The following is a 13697-nucleotide window of genomic DNA, read 5'->3' as shown; positions in this document are numbered from 1 at the left end:
GGCATGAATGTGTGTGATGTCCTTAGGTTAGTTAGGTTTAAGCAGTTCTAAGTTCTAGGGGACTGATGACCTCAGATGTTAAGTCCCATAGTGCTCAGAGCCATTTGAACCAATCATTTCTTTGCGCGTTGTTCTTTTCTTAGGGCCCAGTATTTCTTCATTCTTTCTTACCTTCTTCTTCCGAGATTCGGGGTTTAGACTTTTGGGTAGATTTATCATGGAACCTTATGTTTACATCTTTAGTAATTAATTTAGCTGTGCGATCAATAAGTGAATTTTCTGAACTCTTTAATTCTACTAGGTCTTTCTCAGTTTCTTTAAATCAGTTGGGTTTCGTTTTGCGGTTACGGGAAAAGTCAAAGATTTGTTTAGTTAATCTGTTGGAATTCATTCTGAGAAGATGGCCATAAAAATTTATCCTCCTTTTGCGCATAGTATCTGAAAGTTTTTCAATTTTCTTGTAGAGTGTTTCATTTTTGATGTATATAATCTTACTGTCTTGAAATTTTGGTCCTATGATTTTTCTTAAAATTTTGCTTTCCTTTCACTCAAGTTTCTCCATTTTGCCTTTGAAATTCATGTTTTGCTGCATACAGTACTTCTGGCCTAATCACTGTCTTGTAATGTGTAATTTTGGACCCTCCATGAAAGGGATTTTTTGTAGTATGTATTTTTTGTTAGTTCGTTGGCCAATTCAGGTTTATTTTTTCTGGATTCCATTGCTTTGCTTTCCCCAGCATTCCAACTAATCCATTCTCCGAGATATTTGAATTCTTTTATTATTTCAATCTTTTGTTCTTGAACTTAGAGGTATTTACATGAATGCTTGATGTTTGTCAATATCTTATTTTTTCAAAGGAGATATCAAGACCTATTTTAAGTGCTTGTTTCTTTAATTCAAGGATTTGCTCTCGTGCTTCTTCCATTCTTTCAGCAAACAGGGCCATATCATCTGCAAAAGCAATGCAATTTACTTTAAGGTTCTTCTTTTTGCAACCCTATCTTATACCACTCCTCCTTCCTCATCACTTGCGAAATGAGGCCCCGGACTTGGGACCGGCAATGGTGGAGTTCTAATAGGCATTTGATATTGGTACTTTGTTAATAATATTATGTCTTCGGTACTATACGTATTAACAGCTTTTCCAGTATTAGACAACGACATTTTGATTTTTCAAGTAGTAAAACGTTTGACGAACTCTGATAATAGATTCTTTAGCCGAAAAGAAAGCAGGAGGATGTAAAGCTCTAACAAGATTAGAAAGGACGAAATAGTGGAACCCAAGAATGGATGAAATGTGTACTGTCTTGCTTGTCTCTTGCCTTTATTGCTTTTATTTCCCTATATTTAATTTTGTGTCACGCAAAAGATTAGCTCATAGACAATAAATAGTGTAAATTTTCTGAAGAGTTCTTACTCTCCCGGTCACAAATAATCCCACCCAGTATTAATTGTGAGTTTTTTTTAAGGGAGGTAGGATGACAAACCAGCCGACTGGAAGCAGGAGAGGCACCACGGGATATTTTAATTTTCACTGTTATAAATAATATAGGTCTGATAGCTTCCACAGCAAAATACACACGTTCGAATTCCACAGAGCGAAATACAGTGACGTGCGATAGAAGAACGTTGTGTGAAGAGGCGTGACACTGCAAATTGGTGCACTTAATACCAAATAATATGTCTTGCATTTCCTTTTTAGACAGAAGTGCGCTACAGAAACGATGAATTTTTGAAAAATCAATTTAAAAAAAAGAACGCTCGAGTGCGAAAGGAAACGGGTCGGGGAGAGGGGGGCGGGCTGCGGCGCCAATACCGAGTTATTGCCCCGTTCGGAAACATCGCAGATCCGAGGCTGCTCCCATCCTCTTTATTAACAACAATGTGGTCTAGTAGAACAAATAACATGCACTCGCCACAGCGGTTCCGTGGGCTTTTCCACCGTTGCGTCTCTTACCCTTTTATAGGTGTCACAGTTACCGTGCGTCTCTGACCCTTTTATAGTTGTCACAGTTACCGTGACACTTCAGACCAACCAGTTTTGCAACGTGGTATTTCCGACCAGAGTCTCCTCCACTGTTGTGGATTCCTCTGACGGTCGGAAAAGCCACGGCTAAAATACTTGTGGGTGGGAACAGCACATTGACGTCTGAGGACGCAAAGGCCACGGTCGGGGAAGTCCACTAGGCCATCTATATTGTGCTTACGTCATGATGAAGCAGACTCTCAAGAATGATGGAGAAAAGAGCAATTTATCAATTTCGTAGACGTAACCTTGTCGTTACACGATAGAGTCTAAATTTATAACTGAAAATCAAAATTTTTCAAATTTCTCTCTTTGTCTGTGATGGTTATAGTAGCCCAGGTACACGAATTTTTATAATAATATTAATTATGTTAATAATGTACTAACAGTATTAATATTATTAATTACATTATTTTATATGAGCACTTCACACTGCTGTAGCTACTTTCGAACAGTCAGGGGTCATCTTGAGACATTCAGTAGAAAAAAGAAGGAGCGAAAGAGTCATTACAGAAATTATAAAATCTGCCCGGTAATTGCACTGAGGTGATATAATCAAGGGATACCGCCAAATATCGTGTCGGGCCTGCTTTTGCCCGGAAAAGGGCAGCAACTCGACGTGGCACGGACTTAACAAATCGTTCGAAGTCCCTGCGGAAATATCGAACCGTGCTGCCTCTATGCAAGATTTTGTGCGCTAACTGTCCTCTCGATTATGTCCCATAATGGTGCGATGGGACTGATGTCGGGTGATTTGGGTGGCGAAATCATTCGCTCTAACTGTTCAAAATGTTCTTCAAACCAGTCGCGGAAAATTGTGGGACGGTGACATGACATCATTGTCTCGAAACATGAAGTCCATAAATAGCTGCAGAAGGCGCCCATGTGGACGAACATAATCATTTTCAGTCAATCATCCACGTAAACATAGCCCGTACCATTGTGGAGCCACCACCAGATTGCACAGTGCCTCAATGACAACTTCGGTCCATGGTTTGGTGGGCTTTTCCACCGTTGCTTCTCTTACCCTTTTATAGGTGTCACAGTTACCGTGCGTCTCTAACCCTTTTATAGTTGTCACAGTTACCGTGACACTTCAGACCAACCAGTTTTGCAACGTGGTATTTCCGACCAGAGTCTCCTCCACTGTTGTGGATTCCTCTGATGGTCGGAAAAGCCACGGCTAAAATACTTGTGGGTGGGAACAGCACATTGACGTCTGAGGACGCAAGGGCCACGGTCGGAAAGTCCACTAGGCCATCTACACTCCTGGAAATTGAAATAAGAACACCGTGAATTCATTGTCCCAGGAAGGGGAAACTTTATTGACACATTCCTGGGGTCAGATACATCACATGATCACACTGACAGAACCACAGGCACATAGACACAGGCAACAGAGCATGCACAATGTCGGCACTAGTACAGTGTATATCCACCTTTCGCTGCAATGCAGGCTGCTATTCTCCCATGGAGACGATCGTAGAGATGCTGGATGTAGTCCTGTGGAACGGCTTGCCATGCCATTTCCACCTGGCGCCTCAGTTGGACCAGCGTTCGTGCTGGACGTGCAGACCGCGTGAGACGACGCTTCATCCAGTCCCAAACATGCTCAATGGGGGACAGATCCGGAGATCTTGCTGGCCAGGGTAGTTGACTTACACCTTCTAGAGCACGTTGGGTGGCACGGGATACATGCGGACGTGCATTGTCCTGTTGGAACAGCAAGTTTCCTTGCCGGTCTAGGAATGGTAGAACGATGGGTTCGATGACGGTTTGGATGTACCGTGCACTATTCAGTGTCCCCTCGACGATCACCAGTGGTGTACGGCCAGTGTAGGAGATCGCTCCCCACACCATGATGCCGGGTGTTGGCCCTGTGTGCCTCGGTCGTATGCAGTCCTGATTGTGGCGCTCACCTGCACGGCGCCAAACACGCATACGACCATCATTGGCACCAAGGCAGAAGCGACTCTCATCGCTGAAGACGACACGTCTCCATTCGTCCCTCCATTCACGCCTGTCGCGACACCACTGGAGGCGGGCTGCACGATGTTGGGGCGTGAGCGGAAGACGGCCTAACGGTGTGCGGGACCGTAGCCCAGCTTCATGGAGACGGTTGCGAATGGTCCTCGCCGATACCCCAGGAGCAACAGTGTCCCTAATTTGCTGGGAAGTGGCGGTGCGGTCCCCTACGGCACTGCGTAGGATCCTACGGTCTTGGCGTGCATCCGTGCGTCGCTGCGGTCCGGTCCCAGGTCGACGGGCACGTGCACCTTCCGCCGGCCACTGGCGACAACATCGATGTACTGTGGAGACCTCACGCCCCACGTGTTGAGCAATTCGGCGGTACGTCCACCCGGCCTCCCGCATGCCCACTATACGCCCTCGCTCAAAGTCCGTCAACTGCACATACGGTTCACGTCCACGCTGTCGCGGCATGCTACCAGTGTTAAAGACTGCGATGGAGCTCCGTATGCCACGGCAAACTGGCTGACACTGACGGCGGCGGTGCACAAATGCTGCGCAGCTAGCGCCATTCGACGGCCAACACCGCGGTTCCTGGTGTGTCCGCTGTGCCGTGCGTGTGATCATTGCTTGTACAGCCCTCTCGCAGTGTCCGGAGCAAGTATGGTGGGTCTGACACACCGGTGTCAATGTGTTCTTTTTTCCTTTTCCAGGAGTGTATATTGTGCTTACGTCATGATGAAGCTCTTACCAACCAGTATCGGAACTCATCTGACCAGTCGTCTAGGTTCCAACTGATATAGTCACGAGCTCAGAAGAGGCTCTGCAGACGATGTCGAGCTGTTAGCGAAGACTCGCGGTCGGTCGTCTCCGGCTGGAGCCCATTAATGCCACATTTCGCCGCACTGTTCTAACGGATACGTTCGTCGTACGTTCCACATTGATTTCAGCGGTTATTTCACGCAGTGTTGCGTGTCTGTTAGCACTGACAACGCTACGCAAACGTGGCTGCTTTCGGTCGTTAAGTAAAGGCCATCGGCCACTGCGTTGTTCGTGGTGACAGGTAATGGCTGAAATCTGGTATTCTCGGTGCACTCTTGACACTGTGGATCGCAGAATATTGAATTCCCTAACTATTTCCGGAATGGAAAATCCAATGCGTCTATCTCTACTATTCCGGACTGAAAGTCAGTTAATTCCCGTCATGCGCCATTAACCGCATCGGAAACCTTTTCACGTGAATCGCCTGAGTACAAATGACAGCTATGCAAGGTTTTACACCTTATGTAGGCGACACTACAGTCTTTCGTATCTGTGCATGTCGCTATCCTGGCCTCTGTCATCTCAGGGTAACACAGATAAGGAAAGAATACAATTATGCCTAAGTGCACTAGGGTTCCACTGCCAACAGTGCTAAAGTCAGTCGTATGCGTAACTACTACTCCTATCTTCTTTCATGCATCCACATCGGAAGACATCAGGCAATCCACATTTCATATTATTTTGTGGTTTTATCAAGTTCTGCAGAGTGTGTTTTCTCTGCCTTTGTTTTCTCATAATTTTTCCATGTCAGGGAGGAGTTCTCTCTGACAATCGGAATTGAGCGTGTGTTTTATTTTCAATTTCATTAAACTTGATATTCAGCATACCACGTATCTGGAACAATAATCATGGATGAACACTGGATTGCTTGAATGAGTGTGTAATTACAAACACATGCAACTTGTCGAATTCAGGTGGACTTCCTTACGTCAAGTTTGCAGCGGAGGCCTTAAACGGCAGTTGAGTTAACAAAAGTACCTTGAGCAACTTTTAGCGAGACGTTATTTATGCGAGTTTTTTTAACGATTGACTCCTTCAGAACCACGTGCAAGTGACGTGTTTTATTTCTTAAAATTTTAGAAGTTGAACCGATGGAAAGTTTTGAGGATGAGGAAACGGGAATCGTCTCCCCTGTCTTCTGACTGGAGGATCCGTCTGACACCACTGAAAAATTCGTCCCGTTGATTGGTCAGCCCGCCCCCTCCAAGTCTTATCGGACTATGTGCACAGAGGCGAGGCAGGTTGGAATCTGTACAGTTAGTCAGTCGCAGAAGAGTCACTGAGCTGGTCTTTGGTGAGTATGATGTGCCGCTCTTGTGTGTACATAGACGGTGATTTTGGATGGGAGTTAGCTCAGATTATTCGATTTAAGAAATGGTGCAAATGGCTCTGAGCACTATGGGACTTAACTTCTGAGGTCATCAGTCCCCTAGAACTTAGAACTACATCAACCTAACTAACCTAAGGACATGACGCACATCCATGCCCGAGGCAGGATTCGAACCTGCGACCGTAGCGGTCGCGCGGCTCCAGACTGTAGCGCCTAGAACCGCTCGGCCACTGCGGCCGGCTATTCGAGTTAAGGCTTTCTGTAAACTTAAGGCCCTAATGTCAGAAGCATTATGGTGTTCTCGCGAATGATAATTTTGCTCTCATTTAACTAAATTCATGTGGGGCAGAACTTGTTCTCTGCTCGGTCACGATTCGCTTAATGCATCGTGATTTCTACTAAGTTACACGTCTCCTCCCACTGCAATGCACAAACTAGTTCAGACAGCTCACGTTTTGCTAGAGTGCGGTGAATATTAGCCTCTGTTATTCTGTGACTGAGTCTTTTCTTATGTGCGACCATGTTTCATTCATGACCCAGCCCAGTCCTCAGTGAATAATGATGATTAATATAATTAGCTTTTATGGAACCATAGTGTTAGGATTTTATACGTGTTTCGCGTTAAATGAAGTTCACGGGTAAGCTCCACTTTGTGAATAAATGTCCTTTAAGTATCAATTCAGTTCGTTAACCTTGCCCCAACACGCCGTCCTTCCTCTTGTGATCACTGACCTCATATAATCTGTAAGAGAAAGACACTAGGAAGGATTTAGCAAAGTTAAATTCCTGATCAGTCGAACTGAAACCCGGAGTTAGATATCCGTTGTGCGTTCTTCTTTTGGTTGAATCTAGAGTTAAATTCAGTTAATATAAAGTGGCGTGGCTACCAGAGCGTCATCTGTGTCTACCCTATAATAGAGAATGCTCACAGCCAGAATGCTCAGTATGGTGCAAACCTGTGAAGCAAGCAGGCAACCATGCCATGAAGACACACTCGTATACCTACAGCCAACTGAGCGAGTTTGAAAGGTGTCAAACTGCGGCCTTCCGATTGGCAGGATGGTCCTTGTTGTTCAACACATCACCTTCCTCTTGCAACAACGGCAAAAAATGGATTTAACAACAGAATAATGTTCGGCCACGCACTACCCGTGCGTCCAACGCTGCCCGTGAAAAACTCAACGTGCTCAACAAGACGTGCAGCAATTTCCCTGGTCAACACGATCTCCAGACTTGTCTTCCATCGAGCACTTGTCGGATATGATGTGACGAGAACTGACTACTGCGATACGTCAACCAACACCACTTAGAGAACTAAGTGAACAAATCGAGCAGGCGTGGAATAATGCAGTGGAACAATGTGTCCCAGGGCAGTATTCAGCATCCGTACTATCCACTGGATGCTAGAGTCAGCGCCTGCATTGCCGTCCTTGGAGGCTACACCACGGAGCATGGATCGATACCTGGTACCTCAGATCCGCTTGTGCTGTTGATCACTAAGTGTAACCATTTCACGTACTCCATGTGCACTATTGCAACAATAAATTATGAGTGAAGCGGAAACCTCTAAAAGAGTGTACTAATTTTTTCCCTCTAATGTATTTTCTGGGGCTTCAGACGATTTGGCACTCGGGGTGGAGCAAAGAATGTCAAGCAGTATTTTGCGCATAAGGAACCTCGTGGCTGTGAAAAGTAGCTGTTATAAGACAGAAGATCGTACCACCAAAGAATCAACCTACAATCTTTAGACGTTGTGGCTAAGCAAGCAACAGTGGGGACCGATTAACATTTTCATGTGCTTATGAACAGTTTCCATCATTCCACCATCCATCCTGCCCCATTTTTACAAATGCTAAAAATTAAAGCTTGTTTAGCAATTTGAAAAGTTTTTAAATCTTTTTTAAAATAATTATGTTACATTACCCTAACGAATAAAGCTACAAAATCTGCCAAAGTGGCTGTCCCTTTCGCAAATACAGGTACAATCTTATGCTATTTTATCATTGTGAAGATAATCACTTGGTATACGGGAAATGAGACTTTCGAGGCGAATTTCATTACGTAAATCTTTTCGGGTTATCGGACGATTCGCGACGTCGTGTTGTGGCAACGTTTTGACGAGTTTTCTGCCCGTTATCTTCAGGCGAAGTGTGGTTCATGTCTGGTTCGTTTCTTTATACACGCTGGACCCAAAACTGTTCTGCCGAGGGTCCAACAGGTGGACCATCCGCGAGCCTCTGGGAGAGATGTCACAGCAGGTGATGGGGGTTCCTCTGGCGGGGTGGAGCTGGTCTGGGCGTTGAATGCTGGACTTGCCTGCCTATTTTGCTCGCTGCCTCCACTGCTTTCACATCAGAGCATTTTTGACGTATTTTTGCCAACGTCTCACTCCACACGGAGCTCAGTTGGAAACTAGTGTCCCAGTGGACAAGACCGCAATGTATTTCCACTGCCTCTTTGATGACAACCCAGAACTCCTTGGCGCGGCACAGCACGTTTGTCTTGTCAAAAACAAACCTGAGTTCTTCGTTGAAGCTGTGCTCTGCCGCAACAGACGTGTCGGTTTGGTTGAGACGAACGCCCCTCACATATTCTCAACAGAGCTGCGAGATGCATTTGCAGCTAGACAGATTTTATAGTAACTTTTATAGTATCTGTATCTCCTCTTTTTACCTAATGGCAAACTGAAGATGATCATTGGTGTCCTAAACCAGTTAAGGGGCTCCGGAACGCCCTATACTTGCAATGTTAAAATAACGCTTATAAATTACATCTTTCCTCACAAAGTATTTGAGGTAGGAAGTTGAACTTTTTACAGATTATTTATTGGAATATGGGCTACAACTTAACACAGGGATTTCACAAAATTTTAGTTCAGTTATTAAAGATGATTTTTTTTTCAATTGTAATGAAAATTCACAACATTTTTTTGCAATTTTTTATTTATATATTCAAAAATATACAGTTTTTTGGAAAAAGGCTGTGTTAAATTATGCAGAAGGTACTGTGTAACATTTACTGAAAGTTTGAAACGAATATGTTTGGAAGATCCTTAGAAAACATGTAATTAGTATGAGAAAATAAAAGTTTTGGGAATCGAGCGATAAAGATTGGATTAACTTTTTAGTGCATTCCAGGTCCATCGGATGGATTATCTTCATCCTCTGCAATCTCCTTCTCCAGCTTCCTCTTGTTCCTACTCCTGTTTACTCTTGCTTGTATTTCTAGACTCTTTACAGCCCTGTCTGCAGCCCGAAGGCGTTCCTTGTCTAAAGCAAGCATCGCTCGTACCATGTTAGAAAGTTATTATTTACAGTAATAACACATACCTTTGGCTTTCCAACATTTCTCCTTTTCTTAAAAGCCTTCAGAGGATTTCTAATAACTTTACTTTTACTCATTATTATACTTCAACAAAACAGAGACTCAAGAAACAGAATTAATTACGAATATTTTCGAGATAACGACAGAGTAAATAAACATGAAACAATCGACAATCACACCAGCGATATATATTGAACCATCACAGGTTAGCCACAACACATACTTTATCTCACATCACTAAAATGTACCTGATGAATACGGACGTTAATAATAACACCATTTGACAGCAGTTTAACAGCGCCACAGTGGGTCACGACCATGTAGAACACATTTCAAAAAAAATTTAAAAATAGTTGTAGTCTTCGGAATTGAATAAATTATATATCTATTAAAAGGTAATAGTCTGCAGATTCAGAAAACGCAAAAAAGTAAAAATTGAACTTTTCATGATTTTGAGCCTTTCCGGAGCCCCTTAAGGCAGCGTGAAATGCTCATATTGTGTTGTATAAAATATAAAAAATAAAAGAACATAGTCAATCTCCATGAACAGTTTGTCATATTTTCCCGATAATATTATTTAAAAGAAAAACTTACATAAACTGATAAACTGACGACAGTTGGTAAAATTGGCGTCCCCAAGCGTCCGTGCATGCATGATATCGTCCCACAAAGTTGTGTTGCACCCAATTGTACAACACCGGTGCTGTTCGAAAAATGTCACATAAAGGAGAGGTCTTGGCAGTAGGTAATCTTCAGTCTTGACGTGAGTCACGTACACAAGATTTTTTATGTGATTCCACAAGAGCAAGTCAAGTGGGGCAGATGAACGTAACGAAATGCGACCTCCTTATCTACCGCTCAGCGATCGTCTGACGCCGATATTCGCCAATGTGATACGCAAATGGCTCCTTCATGCTGGTTCCACATAAATACTTGGATCTCAAGAGCGATATGTTCTAAAAATATGACGACTGTGTGTTTTATAAAAACGTTGTACACTGATGCAGTTATTAAAATCCTAGACGTCTTCGCGGATAAAATAAATGTTATCTTCATGTCTTTTACAGGCACTGCGGGCATTAATAATTTTATCACATTAATCCATCCAATACGCATTAGCTCTGATGGTAAGCTTTCGCTTGACCTAAATTTTCGTCGAATGTCGTAATTTACTTTCCATTAACTAAGTACGTAGGGGCCAATAATAACCACATTTTACAACATAGTCTGTCATATTCTTGATGCGTTCCTTAAGTTACAGTTTCCTGTCGTATTTACCGAAACATTTTTCTATTTTTTATGCAGATCATTTCCACAACATCGGGAAGTCGAATGAAGTCATTACTAACAGTTACATATTGCATATAGTTAAATGTTTCTAATGTAGTCCGTAATGTATGCTAATTCATCACAACATTAAGTTACATTAGCTTGCAACACTTCTCAGTGTAATAAACATTGCAATATACATTCTTGTAAATGTATTTAAGAAAAATATAGAGATATTGATTGATTTTATACCGTAAACTATACTTGGTGTACAAAACTTAAAGACGGACGAAACTTCGTTTGATGTCTCACAGTCAAGTAACATACATCAATGAAACTTGGATCATACATAGAAACAACTGAAGCACTCTACAGAACATAACTGAAAGAAATACGTTATGAGGCCATAGAAATGACACTTTTATTCAAAGGCAATAATTAAATGACGTCCCGCGATTAGCGATGCTCTCCTGAACTTTACAAAAGGCGAAACATGGTTCTTAACATGGCGTATGTATGTTCTACAATTTGCTCCTAGGCTGGTACTGACTTCCTGTGGCAGGGCGTTGCATTTCTCCAAACGCACCAATGACCACCCCCGCACTTGTCAACCGCGCTGGTGGAGCAACGGAATGCCGTACCACATCAACATGTGGCCAGCGTGGAAGCACATTGCAGAGTATGCACTGCCGTTCTTGGTGATCACACACGTACTAGCAACTATGTCCTGCCTTTTGTAATGTCCAGCGGACCGTCATAAGTCGCGGTCACTATGGTGCAATTATTATTTTCGAATAAGTGTCACTTCTGTTGGTCTCTTTGCGTATTTGTTTCAGTTACCTTCTCTACCGTACGGTAGCGGTTCTTTGTATGTATGGTCCAAGTTTCATCGAGCTACGTTACTTGGTGGGACACATCAGACGAAACTTATTTTCGGTCTTAAGTTCAGTAGACCAGTGACTTTTGTAGAAGGATGTGCGTTCTAACTTCTTACGTATAAACTGTTCACATTATCTTACACACGCTGATCATCCCCGTAGTGTTCGTGTCAAAAAACGAGAAAGTATTGAGCTAAATTGAAATGGAAATGAGCGTTAGGCGTCATTGTCCGGGAGGCCCCTTACGGGGCAGGTCCGGCCGCCTTGGTGCAGGTCTTACTACATTCGACGCCACATTGGGCGACCTGCGCGCCGGATGGGGATGAAATTATGATGAAGACAACACAACACCCAGTCCCTGAGCGGAGAAAATCCCCGACCCAGCCGCGAATCGAACCCGAGCGCGTAGGATGGCAATCCGTCACGTTGACCACTCAGCTTTTGGGGCGGACATTGAGCTAAATGAAGCAGTGTTATGTCCGTCATTCGAACTTGTCGTAAACCCAAATGACAGCGAGATAACAAACAGTAGAGGCGCAGCTACCGAGCAACAATGCTGTCACAGGTGAGGCACGTCAGGTGTTCCGTAGCGGCAGTTTACGTCGCAACGCGCAAAGTGGAAGGCGGAAGGCTTGTGCAGCGACTCACCTCCCTCTCGTTGTTGCAGAAACTGATGCCGAGGTTGGGCATCGCCCGCAGGATGGCGACGAGGGACTGGATCGTGTTGCTGTAGACGACGGGCCGGTACTGCTTGAAGTCTTCCGCCGTGAAGCCGCTCTCGTGGATGATCCTGCGCACAAGGGGGCAGCAGTAAGCTCAGGTTACACACACTAGAGCTGAAAAAAAGTAGCTGAAATATACGGTTATTCAGAATTCACTGTTATCGTAACGTAAGAGCATTCTGTCGCCAACGTATACTGTCCGTCTAAAAAGTTCCAAGATTGATTTTATTACCAGTGTATAAGCGACGTCAGCGCATCTACTACCTTGACAGCTTAACCTAAAAAAATGGCTCAAATGGCTCTGAGCACTATGGGACTTAACATCTATGGTCATCAGTCCCCTAGAACTTAGAACTACTTAAACCTAACTAACCTAAGGACAGCACACAACACCCAGTCATCACGAGGCAGAGAAAATCCCTGACCCCGCCGGGAATCGAACCCGGGAACCCGTGCGTGGGAAGCGAGAACGCTACCGCACGACCACGAGATGCGGGCAGCTTAACCTAACAACTATAAACAATATATATACATTCTACCTGTCAGTTGTGAGTAGGCAGTGTAGTGGACTAGAGGACGTAGTGTGTCAACGTTGTTCTGTCACAAATCGTAATGGAGCAACATCTCCAAGTCAAGTGTTTAAGACACTCTCCAGAATGTTTTGAAGAAGAGAAGAGTGTGTGTCCCGTACATCTAGACTCCTGAACAAAGACAACGACGCTTGAACCCCTGTCGTGACTTGAATGAAATACAAAATGCGGACATCTGTTTACTGAAAAGAATCATCACGGATGGTGAGACTTTGTTCTATCATCACGGATCTATTGTAACGCCGGAAATGAATATCCTCCTATTTCCATCTATTGTATTATAAATTTTTTCCTTTTTTGTTACCTGTAGATATGACATTTCTGTGTCTTTATATAATGTAATTGTTTTACTATTTGAATATATATGTATATTTATGCATTTATGTCGATGTACAATTGCTTTGTTTTGTAAATACTACACTCCTGGAAATGGAAAAAAGAACACATTGACACCGGTGTGTCAGACCCACCATACTTGCTCCGGACACTGCGAGAGGGCTGTACAAGCAATGATCACACGCACGGCACAGCGGACACACCAGGAACCGCGGTGTTGGCCGTCGAATGGCGCTAGCTGCGCAGCATTTGTGCACCGCCGCCGTCAGTGTCAGCCAGTTTGCCGTGGCATACGGAGCTCCATCGCAGTCTTTAACACTGGTAGCATGCCGCGACAGCGTGGACGTGAACCGTATGTGCAGTTGACGGACTTTGAGCGAGGGCGTATAGTGGGCATGCGGGAGGCCGGGTGGACGTACCGCCGAATTGCT

General features: G+C 44.0%; 1 protein-coding gene across 1 annotated transcript in view; it reads right to left on the bottom strand.

Moving 5' to 3' along the window:
• Nucleotides 1-13697, bottom strand: part of LOC126088605 (guanine nucleotide-binding protein G(o) subunit alpha) — a 588370-nt gene that overhangs the window by 311583 nt on the left and 263090 nt on the right. The window contains exon 3 of the mRNA XM_049906821.1: nucleotides 12267-12408. Coding sequence (XP_049762778.1) covers nucleotides 12267-12408 — 142 coding nt within the window. The remainder of the gene's footprint in view (nucleotides 1-12266; nucleotides 12409-13697) is intronic.

This window comes from Schistocerca cancellata, chromosome 6 (genome assembly GCF_023864275.1).
Source record: "Schistocerca cancellata isolate TAMUIC-IGC-003103 chromosome 6, iqSchCanc2.1, whole genome shotgun sequence".
In the NCBI taxonomy this organism is placed as follows: domain Eukaryota; kingdom Metazoa; phylum Arthropoda; class Insecta; order Orthoptera; family Acrididae; genus Schistocerca; species Schistocerca cancellata.
This window is presented reverse-complemented; position numbering and strand designations above follow the sequence as displayed.